Raw genomic sequence first — 18613 nt, 5'->3', positions numbered from 1 at the left:
ATATGGTGATGGCCTTGCAAGCAAGGGCCTCTACCATGTCCTTTGAGAGGCCGGAAGAATGAGTTCTGCCTTGGGAAGTCGAAGGAGAGATGCTTTCAGCCAAGCATTCTGATATGAGCAGGGTAGCAGAGGGGCCAGGATGAAGGAAATTTTCCTATTAATAATTCTACATCCTTATACCACAAGTACCTTGGAAGGAGGCAAAAAGCGCTACCTAATCCCAGGGAAGCATAGCAGTGGGGAGGAAGAATTTTACTGGCACCGCTCACGCAACATAACTTTGTTATTTCATGTTTGTTTGCATTGCCAGATAAAACTGAACAGCCTTTCCTCACCCTTGCCCCCATACCCTGCAGCCAGATGACACGCTCATATAAATTATGTTTGGATCTCCGTGCTGAGTTGGTATTTCATTTTGAGTTGTAAGTCTTAGCCAAGCACATTTGAATTTTATCTCATTATATCCTAGTACAATAAAAACAGAAGTCACTTCACAACAAGCTATAAATGTTGAGTTTGTTCACTGCTGTGGCACACAAAACACATAAGAAAGCACCAGATGGACAATTTTTGCCCAGAGAACCCCAATTCCTACACTTTAATGACTTGCTTCCCCCCAGTACTCTCCACGCCTCCCACCCAGGACTCAACCTCAGCTCCCTTCCTCCTACCTGGCTGTGCAGCTGCCAGGGTCTGTAGTCCTCCTCAGCACAGCGTCTATCGAAAATGGACTTGTAGTCTACTTTGACCAGCTGCCATTCAGAGCGGTGGCTGAAGTGTCCAAACACTCTGCAGAGTTCATGATGATAAAAATAATCACAATAACAGCAATGCTGAAAGTTATACACCATTTACTGAATGTTTGCTATGAGGTTAGCACAACGCTAAGCATATTACATTTGATATTACATATCACTTGATCCCCACACGCATTTCTGAGGAGAGTTGCTATTATTGGCTCCACTTCACTTGTGGGTAACCTGAGGCTCAACGAATTTTGTTAACATGCAAAAACCAAAGTCAAATCACTAAGAACTGGTAGAGTCAGAACCCAGGGTGTTTGACTTAAAAGCCCACTTTTATATATTGTACAACAAGAATGGTTGACCAAAAAAAGAAAACAACAACAAAAAATTGAGAACACCATAGACACTGCCTTCTATGCGGTCCAAGATTATACCTCTAGGTTCTCTTGCTAATGTACATCGTTCCCATGGTTTCCATGCTATTTTACCTTCCCACCAGTCCCAAGGGAAAGTGGGCAGCAAGGCTGAGGAGTTATAACTACTTCCTACTCTGTGCATTCTATTCTCCTTACTCAGAGAGACTCAGCTATTTAATGAAGTGTTTAAATCACCTATTGTCGATATAAATAAAAGCCACAAAGTAGCCTTTTCAATCAACTTTTTTTCCTCTGTGTTTTGCAAACATAAAAATTGAATGAAGACAAATTATGGAATAAATTGCTAATCCAGCTATGTTTACCGTGGGCAAAATGTAGCTATTAGGCATATTAAATTTTTGTTGCTCTTTTCTATTGTTAAAAAAAAGGAGTAGGGAGAAAAAATTAGAAAATGTACCAGCTGTTCACTTTGATTTAAAAATTTTCACTGCCAACAGGATCAACTGCTTTAAAATCTTCCCTCTCTGTTTTTCATGTCCAATTTTCCAGGAGAAGGAAAAATCACAGTTTCATATTTCAAATTCAAGGCTCATGTTTTGAAACCCAGAGGCAGTCAAGCCATTAATCAAGTCTTTTACAAATTAATGATCATCACTTTCCAGACAAGAATTAGTATAAATGCAATTTCCCCAAGAACAGACTGTTCTCGTGGTTTCCCTAATATGCCTCACAATTGGGTTAGGTAAAGAGCCAGGGAAAAATAACATGCTTTGTGGGGTTTTCACCAAGCTCTGTGTTCTGCCTTAAAGTGAAAATCATTCTTACATGCCTGTCATTTTCTGTATATCAAGCATGTTTATTATTAAAGTTTTTAATTGATAGCTTATTTTCTCTTGAAATAATCACTTCTAATTTCCCTAAGCCCATTCAGAATAGGAAGAAATAGGTTGTACCATTTTGCTGCCAGCCCTCAGTGTGGGTCTCCTAATTGCTAGTAAAGAGCCAAGAAAATGGATGCCCACATTATTCTTTCCTCTTTGCTGTGGAATCATGAAGTCAGATGTACTGCCTTTGCTAGCAACTTCAAACCTGACAGTAGCAATGTGAACAGGCTTATCTAAAAACAACATGTTTCTGGATCTATATTTAGACTAGAAGACATCATAGTTTCCACTTACGTCATGATTAGAGTCTCTTCCCCGGGCTCACCCAGAACTCCATCCACAAAAAGTGGAATAGATGTGAAACTGTATTTGCTCCAAGATCTCCCTTCATCAAAACTTAACCTAACGACAGAAAAAATAAGTCATCGGATCCCAAAAGAAAAATCCTTTCCAAGAAAGGATACTACCAACCAGGAGAGAATACACTTTAGAAGTACCTGGGGCATTGTCAAAGTGAGCCTTTTATATGAATAAGTGTTCTTAATTACATCAGAAGGTAGATATACAGTTAGCCAAGTGATTTGGGACCCAGATGTATTATAACATCAATAAGGGGAGAGCTGCATGAAACGGGAATGATAATAAGTCTTTGATAGAATTTTTTTTAATTTGGATATTTTATTAGGCCTTAGACCTCAATGTGACCCTCTCCAAAACCTCGTTGCAATCTAGCAGCAAGTCTTACAGGTGATTCTGAGAACAATGGCCGTATGAGACCCACTGAGACGGACTTGAACCAGCCACCTCTATGTGATCAAACCCTTAGTGGTATCCTTCTTACATTGTTACATATCCTGGTTGACTCATTGAGTAAATTGGTGCAGAAGGACAGACTCTTGAAAGTAAGAGAGAACTCTGCAACTCAGATGGTCACACAGGATGTTTCCTTTGCTCTGCCTTTCTCTAGGATGTCTTCCCCCAAGCTAAGCCTCTGTTTCTCTTATTTCTGCAACTTTCCCTTTCGTCAGCAAAGTATCCAACAGTGGAGGGAAAATCAAGCCTTTGACTTTGAACAAGCCCGCCTGTGGAGAGAGCCATTTTCAAAAACACAGATGAAAGAGTTTACTGGAAACCCCTCTGGAAGTTAAGCCTTGAATGTCCATCTGTGGAAGACCTACAGGGAGAGTTGCACAATATCACTGCCCCCAAAAGGAAGCTAAGGAAGTAGGATCAGGAGAAATGAGATCAGAGCAGAAGTGTCATGAACTGCTGATATCTGTGCAGAACGCACATAGTGAATGCAAACATTAAACTCCAGGAGACGTTATTTGGGAAAGCTGGTTGCAAGAAATTAAGCTATTCAGAGATTATCCTTGATAACCATTCTACCCATGACTGTACTGAAAGAATAAGGTACCGGAGGTACCGGCGGGGGCAGCGGGCTGTCACGTTTGAAAACCGCACTACGGTTCCTCTCTAAAAGGCAGAATCAAGCTCCCTTTCTCTTCCCCTCTCCCTCTCCCTCTCTCCTTTCCTCTTCCTTCTTATTGCGGTAAAGCAAAGGTATAAGTTACATTCTAGCAGACCTTGACAATTTACTACAAGCAAGATCACAGTCTGACTGCCTGACTTAGACTGGTCTTAGCTGTGCGGAACCGTCAAGGTGCGTGACTCATTACCAGAGATGTCGAATCGGGAGAGACGTATGCTTCATAGCAACCAGGACTCCACCTTGATCCAGATACAAAACGCTGTGCTCTTCTTCAAAGATCTGGAAAAGGAAAAACACACAGACAGGGACACACACCCACAGCCACACACACCCAGGGTTCAGAGAACTAGTCTTCATTTGAGGAAAAAAAATTCTCTCCATGACAGAACTGGGTTCCCCCAAAGCTGTGGGAAGATGCAAGTTAAGAACAGTGTTTCCCAAGGTGGGCTCCATGTACCACTGGTGTTACATAAAATGATTTTTTGTGCTCCACAAGAGAAACTTAAATAACCAAGAGTTATGTATTCATATTTATAATCCCATCTTTTTGTGGTAAGTTCTATTGAGTCCCATTCATGATGATGTTGAAATATTGGGTAATTGTCATATTGGATAACATCTTTAGACAGAAGAAACATAAGAGATACTTTATTCCAACATTATCATTTTTACGGACGAGAAAAGTAAGGTTTAGAGAAAAGTGGTGACTTGCCTAAGACCATGTAGATGGTAATTGATGGCGCTGGGACTTGCCGCATAACAGTGCCCTTGCCAGATGTAATTATTTCAAAGTTTGCAGGTATTACAGGGGGCAGATGTTCTTGTTCAACTCAACAGTAGTCATAAAGTAGTTGTAGTCATAAAGTCTGATCAAAATGAAACCTATCTTTGGGTACGTGTGTCATTGGGTCTCTCTCCATATGTGGAGAGATGAATCTGAGACCGGCTGAAAACAATTTCTAAGTCCTCTCCATACCAGATGCGAACTGTTTTCTCACAGTCACACTGTTAGTATAGCCTTGTCTTTGGTTACACTACAGACATCATTGTTTCCCCTTTGTTTACTTCTTATACCCAAGATGTTTCCCAAGACTACAGGAGAGGCTTCTTTGCTTTGTTTGGGATGTTAGAAGGAAAAAAAAAAATGACACCCTGGCTCTCTAACTATTGTCCATAGGAAGCTTAATAGTCCATGTTCCTATATATCTCCAAGATCAAAAGCCCCGGAGTTTCTTAAGCAAGTTTCTTTCCTGCCCCACTCTTCTCAAAACACGTGAATTGCAATGCAGATCTATGAAGCTAGGAAATGGTAACTAGACCATAACATGGGTATCTCCGTCTAAAATTTAAAGCATAGTGTTCTCGTTGCTGTGTGATTACCTGTGCATTAGATTTCAATTTAAGGTGCTAGTTACCGTATGATAATTAAATGTCAGTGGCGTATTAACACATATTTATTGAAATGTAACAACCATGCATTAGGCACATATCTTTTTATGACTGCTAAACCTCATTAAGTGCCTGTTTTATAAGCTAGGAGTACCTAATTTTCATTCAGAAGAAAGAGGAAGCATTTAAGCTAAACACATTGGTTGAAAGTGATTCCATTTCTACTTTCCCTAACATATGCACCCTGATGGTTATTACTCTGTCTTTTGCCCATGAGATTTAAACATCTCAGAACACCACCTGGGTAATGGTTATTTCTATATCACTGCATTCCCCCCTATTCTGACTTCAAGGAAAGGGGAATTTATGGAGGCAACCCGGTGTTAGGTATATAATCTCCCTTCCAGGCTTCACATTCCCTACATAATAAACTCCCTAGAATTTTAGTTTTCATTTCATGGGAAAAATTCAGTCGTATCTAATTTGGTTTCATTGTCACTTATAAACTTTCTCACATATACACTGGGATAAAGGGTCATTTTTATCAAACAAAGAAATCAAATTTCATAAATCTTTGCTAAGCTCAAAACGTTTTGAAAGACATTCATAAAACAAAAAGGAAAAGAAACACATTGATAAGCTTTAGGATTTATGTGTGGCTGAATAAGTTCCCAGAATTGAACCAAGCTGGAGAATTTTTATAACATTTAAACTTCAGTAACCGGACCCAGGATACTTTCTTACCTGCCTCCAAGTGTTCCCTGCATCTGAAGAGACAAACATGCTGATGTCGCTGTCTGACAACTCAGAACCTATGTTACCTGGAGAGAGCACATCACCATCAGTGAAGGGAACTTTTTGCAAAAGCTAACAATAGGCTATGCTGGCAGTGTGCATTGCCCGAGATGGATTTAGACTGCAAACATTATATCTGAGCAGGGTTTTTCACCATACTTGCCTCAGGGTCAATGGCTTAGGTGCCCTTCAAAAATATTTTTGGCTAGCTCAGTAAGTTCCAAGCACAGATATCTAACTTGTTAAAATAAATACAATTTACAGCAGTTAGCAAACCGGGCAAGCTTCTTACCTGAAGCCACTATGATGCTGGGAGCTGTGTCTCGGCTGGCAATGATCCCTGATGTGTAGGGATTCTCAGAGACCTTAAGGTGAAGGTGTAGTGAACAATAGGGCTGAGAAGAGGAGAAATGAGGGTCATAAAAGCACATCATTTAAATGTTCGTTTAAAGCTCAGATTCAGAGCACCCGCCATTCATCCAACCATCCAATCTATCCATGAACCCATCCATTCACCCATCTTTCATTCCACAAATATCTGGTGCCCACAAAGTGTAAGACAGCTGCCAAGTTGGTGAAGGAGAGAGCACCTTCATTTTAAGTCTAACCTACTGATATAATTGCCATTTGGCCATTCAACAAACATTTTAGTACTTTATCTGTAAAACACGTGGTGTAGCTTAGAAAGAGTTACATTGACTAAAGTTTGGTCTCTGCCACCTAAGGAGTATATAATTTAAGATCTTTCTATTAATTATCAAAAGAGAATATTTTAATAGCCATGAGATCAGTACAGACAAAATATGAAATTCTAGAGGATGACGAGCCTATGTCCAACTTTGGATGAAGGGAAGTTTCCCGGAGAAAATGGTGCCTGAGGCAAAGATGGGTGGGATATGAACTGCACATGAGATGTTCAGGAGGATAAAGGACATTTCAGGCCTAAGTAAGATCAATAACAAGGAGAAGAAACAGAAGAATTGAGCTGTAATACAACAGATAGTCAGGTAAGACCAATGAGGAGAAATGATATATGACATTGGAAAGAAAGCCTGGCCAAGCTGGGAGGGCTCTGAAGAAGTCACTTGGCATCTCTTAGACATTTGAAAGCTTGGTCTCAGTTCTACAGAAGAAGCCGTATGACGTGTGAAACTGTCCTGACATCCACCAGACAACTGACATAGCGTCTGTGTCAGGGTATTATCCGACCCAGTGTTATTCAATATAAATGTCATTCTTATAGACAAAACGCACTAGTAATAACAACTTAAATGAAAATTTAAGGGACTTGTTTGTGTGTAAAAATCTTGATCAACTTCTCAGATAAAGACATCAACAGTTTTTAAAAACAGGATAATAAATCTTATACAAATTTCATTTAAAATAGTTCTTGTACTGAGTTGTCAAAAACTACAAGTTTGTGTCTGAACCCACAACTCTTTTCAACTCTCAGGAAGATTATTTTCTAATCTTATCGACTTGAGTTTTTGGAATCACCAATGTATCTCTGTTATTACTTTCATTCGGCTCTGTAAGTCTCAGCCAGCAGGCATTCAGAGCGCTACAGAGATACAATGATTACACGTATATGGGACACAGTAAATGACAAACTAAAAATGAAACTCAGGAATAAAAGCAGCCAAAACACCAGTGAAATAAAACAGTGGCTCACAATAGGGTCTTTTCCTCACTGCCAACACAGAGAGTAAGCTCTCAAGGAATGATGATCGTAATAAATTATTGGTTTTGCATGAAAATTTCATGTAAAGCTTTCAAAAAAGGAATTTTTACTCTACAATGTTCCATAAGAGTAAGAAGACCACCCCTATAAGAAGAAACAATCAGACCCAAAAACTTGGCTTCTTTTTGTCCAAGAGGAAGACTAGAGCGGGTACTGTATGTTGCAGAGGCCCCAGGGCACTGCTGACCAACACTCAGGCAGATGCTGAGAAAGGATAAAGCAGAGGTGTCAAACCACTGTTCCATGAAAATTTTCCTGACAGCTGCGGTCTGTCAGGATCTCCTTCTCGGATGTCCCACAGTTGATTTTACCATACAATCCTGGATCATCTATTTGAGGTATGCACAGTTTTATCCCCCTAAGAGATGCACTCTACAAATAAAGAGGAAACCTCAAGTACTACTTTGCATCTTCTGTAAAACCTCACATAGAATCTAAAAAAGACAGTCAATAAACACTTGAAATATCAAGCAACACTTTCAAGTTAGGACACGAAAGACCTTACTTTACTGTTTTGCTCAGAACAAAGCCAGAAGTACATGGGCTTATGTATAAACCACATCGTCAGAATAATGTGAGGATCTTCATGGCATTCAAAGCAGTGATCACTACTTGGGGATTATACCTAGACATGTGGGCTTAGTGGAGGGCCTTTTGTACCCCCCAACAGAGCAGGACATCCCTGGCCCAGGGAGCACCCAGGATGCAGTCTTGAGCCAGCCACTGGCCACGTACTTCATCACCCTGCAGTCTGGAAGACTGTGAACCTAAGTTGCCACCTGACCCAAGGATTATTTGATAGAGGCCACTTGCCATTACAAGAGAAAGAGGGCATTTTCAATTGGCCATTTCAACACTGCTCTGTTACTCTGGCTTTCAGAGGCCTGAGATAAATTAATTTGGGAAGAAAAGACACCAGTTCATGCAGTAGCAGCAACATCAGAAATGATCTTTTTCGTGCACTTTTTTTCTCCACTCTCACATTTGTAGTACTGGATTGCCCCCAACTGGTACAAGCAAAATATTCTGTGGCTTTTTTTTTTCCTTTCTTCCATTTTTTTCAAGGAAGTTATACAGTCCACATCAGTGTTTACAGAAAAAGAATGTTAAGTGATTCACATTCACTTTTTTTAACTTAAACTTTTATACTTGAACAGTTGGGGACATTTATCAAAATTAAGTCACCAAAGATTAATACAGAGGTTGTTCTAATGGCTATCAGGCCATAGCAAACTCCTGGAAAACACAAGACAAGGCTCTCCAATTCTAAGGCACATTTTTCCCAGGCAGGAGGCACTCTGTCCACCTCTGCCTTCCTGCCTTCTTCTCTCCCATTAGCGAACATATACTGAATATCCGAACATCTTTCCAGAGGTATCTCCAGTTCAGTATGAGTTAAAACACAGCTTATCCCAAAGACCTTTCTCTATTTCCCTTGACTTTTCATATTAAAAAAATACAGAACTGTACACTGAAACCACCATGATCTAATAGCTGACCTACCAAAAATGGAGGGACCAGCCTACACGTTTGGAAGCTGCCTGTTGTCCTGACTCAGGCATAGTCACGGGGCATGGAATAGCATCAGTTGGTGAAGGCTAGGAGCAACTAGATCCTTAGTCTTTAATCTTTTCGGGGTCAAGTACAGAGTTTGAGGATCTGATGTAAATTGAGAACTCTTTCCCAAGAAAAAGCACACAAAGGAAGCACACACACAGAGTTTTGCATTCAAATTCAGGGAGCTCACAAACTCTCAAAGCCCATCGTGGACCTCTAGGCTCCAATTACCTTTCTTTTGCCTTATTCTTTTATTTCGTATTTTAACCAACAAAATCTTCTGGCCATTGCAAGTGTTCAGTAAATGCCTGTTGAATTCAACTGATCCATGAACGAGCTGAGCTGCTGTCTTCCTAGCACTGTGAGTGGCCAGTGGAGAAGTACTAAATGATCCAAGACATTCCCCCACCATGAAATAAATCAACCTAAAACACTGTTCCGTATTTGAGAGTCAACCAGTTTCTCATTTCACTTCCTCTTTACCCTTAATCTCTGAATTAATAGCCTTTACATCTCATCTTCATGGTACCTTTAACCCGAGGGCTCCTAATCTGAATACTGTACTGAAAAGCCAGCTTAGAGCTTCCATAAACAATAAGGCAGCAGGTAGGCTCCCAAAAAGTATCCCCCAAATCCACCTCCTACACACACATTTGTGCAGTTTCTGATCCTGAGTTGGAGCATGGAATCCATTTGATTTTTAGTAAGGAGTCAATGGCAAAGTAGAGGGAGGTCCCTGGGCCGGTTGGCTGGGTATGGGGCATTCAGCACTGCTCCAATTCAGCAGAACATGGACAGTCACAATCAGTACAAAGGCGGGGGAAGCAGAGTCAAGAGTCTCCTGGGGTAGCTGGCTGCTTAGCTCCAGTAGGAAACTGCTAATTGAATCCACAAAGAAGTCACGGCCTCTCTCCATGAAACACTATGCTTCCCCTCAGGGCCTAAGCATTTGTCACAGGCTCAGCTCACATCTTGCCTCTTGGGAGCCCAATCCTGAGGTTCTGGAGTCAGGTGGACCAAGACCTGTAACACCCCATCTAATTGTACAATGCAGTCTTCAGAGGAAAGAAATCCCAGCTGAACCCTCCAGGCAATCACTCTAAAAGTCCTAAAAATACAGCCTCAAATTACCCTGGATGTCTTATTTCTATAGAATACATTTTACTAGGAACATTCCATTTGGGGCTGCAATTCTGAACTTGTTCCACATTTATAATAGCCCTGCTGGAAAAAAAATCTCTTTTCTAATCACTAGGCTGTGCTTTCCGTGACACTGTCACTTTCCAAGTATTCACAATCTAAAAATCACTTTTTGTCTCCTCTCTGCTACCAGCTCCCAAACCTGAGGAAGGTTTTAACAGTCTGGGTCTCCTGGAGCTCAAAGATTTTCTTTCCTATTGTGTGCCTTGGTAGAGTTTTACAAAATTATTGTGGTTTCCACTTGCTTTTGTCATTTTCCTCTCCTCACCCTACTGCTGTTTTCTAAAGCTCAGATTAAAACTACATTAAACAACAGGGTTAATGGGGGAGGAAGGTCAAAAGACTCTTGGGTACCATACATCCATGTCTCATTAATTCATCTTTCCTCAATCTTAACGAGTCTACTGATTTGGTTAACTTTGGGGTCAACTGATGCCCATGAGCTTCAGAAGGTGGATATTATGACAAATCTTTCAGTGTGACTCTCAAAGGCAAGGAAAGGCTCCCACTAAAGTCCAAATATGAAACTCAAATGTCTATTATCCCTGGCGTGTCTGCTTCAAAGACAACACCCTCAACAACAGATGTGTTGAGCACCTACCACGTGTCAAGTATGATTCTTGAGCTAGTTCTTTGGAATGACCAAAAAGACAGCCACAGTCCCTAAGCTCACGGAGCTCACAGTGAGCGGGGGAAGGTGGACAAGGAAGTCAACAAACGCATGTGCTGATTTAAGAGAGTGAGGAAGGTCACGAATAAAAAGACTGGACCAAGTGCAACTTCAGAGAATGCTCGAGGAAGCTCTCCGAGATGAAGGTAATCAAGCAAGCGTCTGAATGCCAAGAAAAAAACACACTAGGAGAGGGGCATTTTAAGAGATATAACAGCAAATGCAGAGCCTGGGACATAAACGAGGGCGGTGAGCTAATGGTATGGAAAGGTGCACCCTTCTCCCCCACTGTAGCCTATGCGGAAGGAAGGAAGGAAAGTCTGGAGACCAGGCAGGAGAAAAAGACAGGGGCCAGACCGTGTGGAATCTTGCAGGCCGTGTTAAGTATCTGAATTTCATTCCACCTATATTTGAAAGTCATTAGAAGGTTAAGTGTAGGAGGGACATGCTCTGATTTTTAAAGCTCAGGTTGATACCATTTACATAAAATTTTAGAAAAGAGCAATCTAATCTCTCGTGAAAGAAAGCAGATCAGAGGTTGTCTAGGGCCAAGGGTGTGGAGAGTGCCTGTGAAGAGGCACAAAGCAATGTTTCAGGGTGATGAAAATCTTCTGTCTTGACTGTGGTAGTGGTTTCACGGGTCTATACATTTGTCAAGATTTATCACTGTACTCTTAAAATGGGGACTTTTTATGTACGCATGTTTCAACTCAGTAAAGTTGGATTTAAAAACAGGTTGTGTTGGCTGCTATGGAGAGACGAGATTGCCAGGTAGAGACAGGAGGAACAGCCTGTCACTGTAGGGGAAGGGAAGAACGACGGTGGCTTATATGAGGATGGTCCCAGCCGAGATGGGGATGTGAGCTGATACTGCATTTATAATTCAGAGGCACAGCAGCAAGACTTCCTAACGCTGGGCTGGGGGTGGAGCCATGAACACCTCCCAAAGTGCTTTGTGTATGAGGCATTTCTAATGGTCCATTTATGATGCCAGAGCACCCAGGAAAGCCTCTTTAGGTGATATGGTTAATTCTCTCTCATGGACGTTCAATCACCAAAGCACATGATGGGATGGAGGACCACATTAAGGGGCTGGTGCATCTCATGCATCTTTGGCTAAATATCACATTGCTCCAGCGTGGAATTGCTGAAGGAGGAAGGTGGGCATGTCTTTAAAATGCTACTGAAGCATGTCTTGCATAGAGTAGACATTCAGTAAGTGACTGTTACATTTACTTACTCTGCAACTGGATTTGTGTACTTACTCTAACAAATGGCTTTCCCCCACCCTCCACCCCCGTAAGTTGCCAGTAATAAGGACAGAAGCTGAGTGGGAGGCTGAATTTCAAACTGCTTCCCCTGATGCATGGTGACAACTGCGATATCCTCTGCAACTAATAAGGTCAAGCTATGGCTGCTGGCATCTTCTGGACTGGGAGGTTGACCCGCCTACAGCTGTAGGAGATGAACCTGCAAAGTGGCTGCTCAGACCTCATGGGACAGAAGGAAGCATGCTGAGTGTGCAAAACATTAAAGTTGGGATTGTATGACGGGTGGGAAAATTGATATAAATCAAGCCCTTCTTACTAAAACTAGGAGGTGTTTCCTCTAGCTTTACAGACTGGTCTCTCCTTTTCAGGCATTTAAATACAACTTCAGAATTGTTTTGTAGAAATTAGCATTTAATGACTCTTTGTTTTACAATTAATCTCTTCTTCCCTTCCTTCTTCATTCACTCAGTAACTACTCATGTGTCAAGTACAGGGCAGGCCCCAGAACTACTAAGAGGAGTGAGATGTGACCTTATAATCTTTCACTCATTAATCTATTCCCTCTCAGGAAGACAGCAAACTCCTTGAAGGCAAGACCCATTTTTGATCCCTCTCTTGGATACCATCATATAATCAAATACATAAATACATTGATCTGATCTACTTATTGCCCAAATGTTAGACAATTTTTTAAAAGCCATACTTCAAAGCAGGGGTCAACAAACTTTTGTTTTTAAGGGCCAGATAATAAATATCTTATTGGTGGACCGTACAGTTTCTGTCATGACTACTCAAGTCTGCCATTGTAGAGCAAAAGCAGCCATAGACAATATATAAATGAATAAGCAGGACTACATTCCAATAAAACTTTATTTAAAGAAACAAGCAGTGGGCCAGATTTGCCCCACAGGCCATGGTTTACCAACACCAGCTTTATACAATGACATAAATGAATGGAACATATTATAAAGAGTACTGATTAAGGATTTAAATCAGTGGTTCTTACCTTGGTTTGAGGCATAAATTCCTCTGAAAATATGAATAAACATCTCCACTGGAAAATACACCTACACAATTCTGCATTCAGTTCATCAATTCTACAGCTGAATTTATGTATCATTAGATCCAAAACAGGTTATTCCCAGGAAAGTAAGGGTACATTTCCCCACCATAGATGGAAACTATCACACTCTCCCTTAAACTACAATATGAGGTCCTCATCAGAAATTGGGCATCAACTGAACATCCTTAAAATGAGCAAGAAACTTACTCATGTTCTCTTATCGCTTTGGTCCTATCACAAGAGGCAGAGCTATGATTCTTTTCTACACACTGCCTTCACACCCTTCCCTGTCCCCTTCTGTTCATCAGTTGAGCAAGAAGCCCTGGAAACATGTTTCTCTGCTCGTTGAACCTCCATCTCCAGCCCTCACCGTGTGGGACATTTTGCCCCAATACGAAGACTCACCAGCAAGCAGTGCACAGGGTCCCCCCTTAGGTCCGTGTCCGGGGCCTGCAGCAAATGCCAGTCTCTGCCTTTGTTGTACGTGATGAAAGTCTTCACTTGGTTGTCAATCTTCTTGTTAGCCAAGAACATTCCCTTTATCCCTGCTACCTGGGAAAAATCGACATGGCTGAAAAATACATCAATTTGAGAAGAAATATATTTGTTTTACTTAAAAAAAAAAAAAAAAAAAGACTGTCAAATTCAGCTGTGAGCACTTGTCTTGGAGGAAAGAGGGTGAGGGTCATGCTTGTGTATAATGACTCCCTGGGACAGAAGACAACAGACCTGTGCCCCTGTGGTATGAGGGTCTTAATGCAAATTTGATAGAGGCTTCTTATCTCCCCTAAGGTAGGTTGGTAGTAGCTTACTGTTGCCTACAGATAAACTCTGATGCTGCTGGTTCTGTGCTTGACAAATGATAAATAAATAGGGGTTACTTTTATTTTAGGCGTAGCACTCATAGTCTTAAATACTTTATCTCACTTAATTCTTATAATGGTCCTTTTGGATAAGTCTCACTTACTCTGTTTCACAAATGAGGAAACTAAGGCTCACTCAGGTAAAGTGACTTGCCCAAGGTCACAATGCCTAATGTTATAGAGATAGTAAGTGGTGGATCAGAGATTTTAACCCAGAGCTCTGTGGCTTCACAGCCCCTGCCCTTAATGACTAAATCACTGCACTATCTACAGCCTTGGGCAATTAAAAGAGGTCAGTTAAAACTCAGGATCCAGGGGTCACCGCGAGGAAGAGTGGCCCCTGCTCGCTGCAGCTGGAGAAAGCCCTCGCACAGAAACGAAGACCCAACACAGCTAAAAAAATAAATAAATAAAATAAATAAATTTGTTAAAAAAAAAAACAAAACTCAGGATCCAATTACTGTTACTTTTCTTTTTCTGTAAAAGATCTCTCTATTAAGCTACCAAAATACATTGAGCAAAAGAGAACAGCTTTTAAACTTAAAAAAGCAGTGGTTTCCCTAAATTGTCAAATAATCCCTCCTCCATTTCTATAACACTATTGTTCCTACTATAAACAGTCCCTATTAATTATTTGGCTCTGAAAATATGATTGCCTTCTCTCTTTTATACCTTAGGAAAGAGGTAACAATTGAGAAGTTGACAAACTGTGCAGTAGCAAATCATTAATTGTGAGTCATGTTTTTCATGCGTTTTAGAACTTAAGAAACATATTTATATATATTTGACTCTGCTTGAAATTATGACAACCCAGGAAAACTTGAGGGCAGTGAAAAAAGCGTCTGAAATGTGTTGACAAGTGCATTCCAACACTATGCAAAGGTTATCCTATTTAATGCTCACAAAAGCCAGGAGATATAGTTACCATCAGCCTCATTTGAGGATGAGGGAACAGAAACTTAGATTAAGTGTCTTTCTGGAGCACAGACAGGGAGTAAGTGAATAAGCTAGCAAGCATATGTGAACCCATTTAACTGAACTCAGCCCCTTTATATTATAATATGAAAATTTTTAAGCAGAAGGATGAAACCATGGTATCAGTCCTTGTCACATATGAACCACTATACCTAATACTTTGTATGTAAAACCTCCAATATTCACTATAAACCTGCATAACAGCTATTATCCCGATTCTATGGATGAGGAAACCAAGGCATAAGGAATATTTAATTGCTTAAGATAACAGAGTTGAGGTTCACACCCAAATCTGTTGGACTTCCAACATTCTTTCAACAAATACAGCTCTGTCAATTCAAAGAGGCTGGGCTTCGATCAATAGAACACGCACGTTTTGCCTTTGCTTTTGACACAGTCAAACCTCATTAGTTTGTACCTGCTGTTCTGGCATCTGGGATCATTTAGAGTTGAGCCAACTTTGTACTCCTTTGGAACAACAAATCTGTTAAGCAAATAAATGGTATAAACGAGTTTCTGGGCGGACTACTGTGAAATACTTAGGAAAACAAGCCTCATTTGGGGCCAGCAACAGTAGCCAGAACACTTTCTTATACACTGTGGAGCCTCCATGAATGTGGAAGATGTAAATTTCCAGAAGTACTCCACCTCCCAACAACGATATGTTAATTACAAAATAATATTTACTGATAGTTATTCACTATTTCGGCTCCATAAGGACTACCCACCAGGGAAGCTCATGTTGGTTTCGCATATGTTCGAGAGGCTGTTACATATTTAAATGACTAAACTGCCAATTCTTTAAAGATTCAATTTCATAAATCAGAATTTTCCTGCAGTCATACCTGTCTTTCCTCCACAGCAGTCCCAAACAAGAGAAATGACACTGTCATAACCATGCAAAACTCTAGGAGTTTACAAGACGTAGAGAATGGATAAAAATATTACCCATCCCGGGAGTTCCCTTCCCCATTTCTCTCCCTGCCCTGTCTCTCTTTTGGCCCAGGTGTCAGAGCAGGGCTGTGCGTGTTTAGGAGCTGGTGCATTTGGGACTTCCCTGGTGGTGCAGTGGTTAAGAATCCACCTGCCAATGCAGAGAACACGGGTTCGATCCCTGGTCTGGGAAGATCCCACATGCCGCGGAGCAACTAAGCCCATGTGCCACAACTACTGAGCCTGCGCTCTAGAGCCCACGAGCCACAACTACTGAGCCCTCATGCCACAACTACTGAAGCCCGCGTGCCACAACTACTGAAGCCCGCATGCCACAACTACTTAAGCCTGCGTGCCTACAGCCCGTGCTCCACAAGAGAAGCCACCGCAGTGAGAAGACTGTGCACTGCAATGAAGAGTAGCCCCCGCTCGTCGCAACTAGAGAAAGCCCACACGCAGCAATGAAGACTCAACGCAACCAAAAATAAATAAATAAATAAATAAATAAATTTATTTTTAAAAAAAATGGAAGCTGGTGCATTTGATCTGCAGAAGCGGTGAATTTATTGGCCCCCGACTGCGTGGCATTATCAAATGCCGCTTGAACAGACAGCCTGTGCTTTGTAATTCATCTCTGGCAGCCTGGCCTTCAGGTTTATCTTGAGGAATAGAAACTTGGCAAAGCTGAGGAAATGTGTCACAATAGGCTACAGAGCTGGAGAGGGTCTTCTTATTTTCCTCTTGCTGCCAAGGCACTTAACCTGTGAAAATCCCATTTGAGGTGTCTGTCTGTCTGTCTGTCTGTCTATCTATCTATCTATCTATCTATCTATCTATCTATCTATCTATTACTTATTTGTTTTGGCTTCTTTGGCCTGGTCTGCAAAGATGGTCACCCCTGCCTGCTCTTAGGGTTTTGTGCCATTCAAGGTTCCTTTTCCCTGAGCCTGAGACGTCTATCTGTCTATGTGTCTCGGTGCTCGCCTATTGTGAGGTCTCATCATACGTCTCTAGAATCTCTACCCTCTTACTGTAGAACTTTGGATACCAAGGGAGCAGTATTAGTGCCCAAAATGCGGAATGTGTGTGTGTGTGTGTGTACTTGTGTGTACATGCATGCATATGTGTATTAACGTGTGTGTGTGTGTGTGTGTGTGTGTGTGTGTAAGGTCTGGGCTTCTGCTGAGGATGAGGGACATGTTTTCATTGCCAGACAACCTCCCTCTGCATCCACAGCATGTAGACTGGGGTGGGACCGTGGTGGGATGGGGCGGGGGGTGGGAGGAAAACTGCTATTCCCACTGGAAGACATGCCTCCACATAGACGCAGAGTTCTGAGGAACGTATTCCTATGAGGGTGATACACCTCACTGCTGGGAGCTTGCCTCCCTTCAGAGAAAGAGCTGTTATTCGCTTTTCTACCTTTCTGAATTCTGCACAAAGACGCTGTGTGTGCTGAGAAGCCACTTTTCTTTCTTTGCCTCTCACACGGGGGAATTTGATACCAGAAGTTTCAAAGGTATTAGTAATTATTTCTTATCCTCTGATATCATATAAGCCAAAATAACATTTTGATTAGATTTTTAAATATGAAGTGTTACAGTCAAACCTCAAGCCAACACAAAGCACAACAGTACACTGACCATTCCCCAGGGTGATAGCCTCAAAATGCTACCTTCCCTTCTCTCCTCTTACTTTCTTTGATCATGTTTCCCACTCTCTTAGACAGCATCCCAACATGCCTCTACCTATCTATCCTTCAAGGCCCAGCTCAGTAAGCCTTTCTCCAGAAACCAGGACCTCTTTTCCATCCTGACTGTCCCCAGCTCTTCTTCTCTGTCCTCCAATTTGTCTCTCGTATAGATGGTACCTACATCTTTGCTCTCAACAACCACGTAAGCTTCTCGAGGGCATCAGTCTTCCTGGAAACGTCTCTTGTACTCCTTACACTCCTTACCACATGTTAATTCTTCACAGCTTCTCTTGTCATCTCTCACATCACTGTCTCCCACTTGAGTATAACTTTTGGATTATCATTCAATCCACCATATTCCCCCATTAAAATTAATAATTGAAAAGTCACTTTGTACAAGAAGTCCTTTTTTTCGTTTTTAATGAAATAGGTAGAATTCTGCATTAGAAGACCGAACAACATTAATAGTGCCCCAAACTTATTGAGTAATTAAGAAATGTCAGACACTACATGAAAGTCTTTGCAAGCCTGAGCACATCAGTCTAAGTGGTAGACTCAATACATCCTCATTTCACACATGCAAGAACCAAAGTCTGGATGGCATCGGTCACTTGCCTAAGGTCATTCCCTGGAGAACCTTAGCAATGGACTCCACACCAGTCTGTCTATCTCAAAGCCCAAGCACTTAACCCTTTGGCAGTACTAGTTCTTCAAACTTCTTTCTCATCCTAGAGCTTCCTGAGAGAAATATCATATATGGACATTATAGGAAGTTGCCTCTCATTCATTCTTTAGTACATGTACTCAATAGTTGTTCAATTAATATTTTTTTAATATCTATCACTTATCATGCATTCTAAGCACTGGAAATATAGCACCTAGAATGTCTAAGTAACTTTACATTCATGCAGCAGGGTTTTTTTTTTTTAAGAGTTAGAATGTGCTAGGTGCTGAGACTTGGATT

General features: G+C 41.3%; 1 protein-coding gene across 8 annotated transcripts in view; it reads right to left on the bottom strand.

Moving 5' to 3' along the window:
* Positions 1 to 18613, bottom strand: part of SORCS1 (sortilin related VPS10 domain containing receptor 1) — a 577597-nt gene that overhangs the window by 104658 nt on the left and 454326 nt on the right. For 7 of the 8 annotated variants that reach the window (XM_059899261.1, XM_059899265.1, XM_059899263.1 and 4 more), the window contains exons 10-15: positions 13591 to 13737; positions 5976 to 6078; positions 5633 to 5709; positions 3687 to 3778; positions 2302 to 2409; positions 672 to 789 (exon numbers count right to left, since the gene is read on the bottom strand). In XM_059899261.1, the coding sequence (XP_059755244.1) occupies positions 672 to 789; positions 2302 to 2409; positions 3687 to 3778; positions 5633 to 5709; positions 5976 to 6078; positions 13591 to 13737 (645 nt within the window). The remainder of the gene's footprint in view (positions 1 to 671; positions 790 to 2301; positions 2410 to 3686; positions 3779 to 5632; positions 5710 to 5975; positions 6079 to 13590; positions 13738 to 18613) is intronic. The other variant, XM_059899267.1, reaches the window with a different exon arrangement.

Source organism: Balaenoptera ricei, chromosome 16 (genome assembly GCF_028023285.1).
Source record: "Balaenoptera ricei isolate mBalRic1 chromosome 16, mBalRic1.hap2, whole genome shotgun sequence".
NCBI lineage: Eukaryota > Metazoa > Chordata > Mammalia > Artiodactyla > Balaenopteridae > Balaenoptera > Balaenoptera ricei.
The sequence above is the reverse complement of the archived record's forward strand: the minus strand, read 5'-3'. Positions and strand labels throughout refer to the sequence as shown.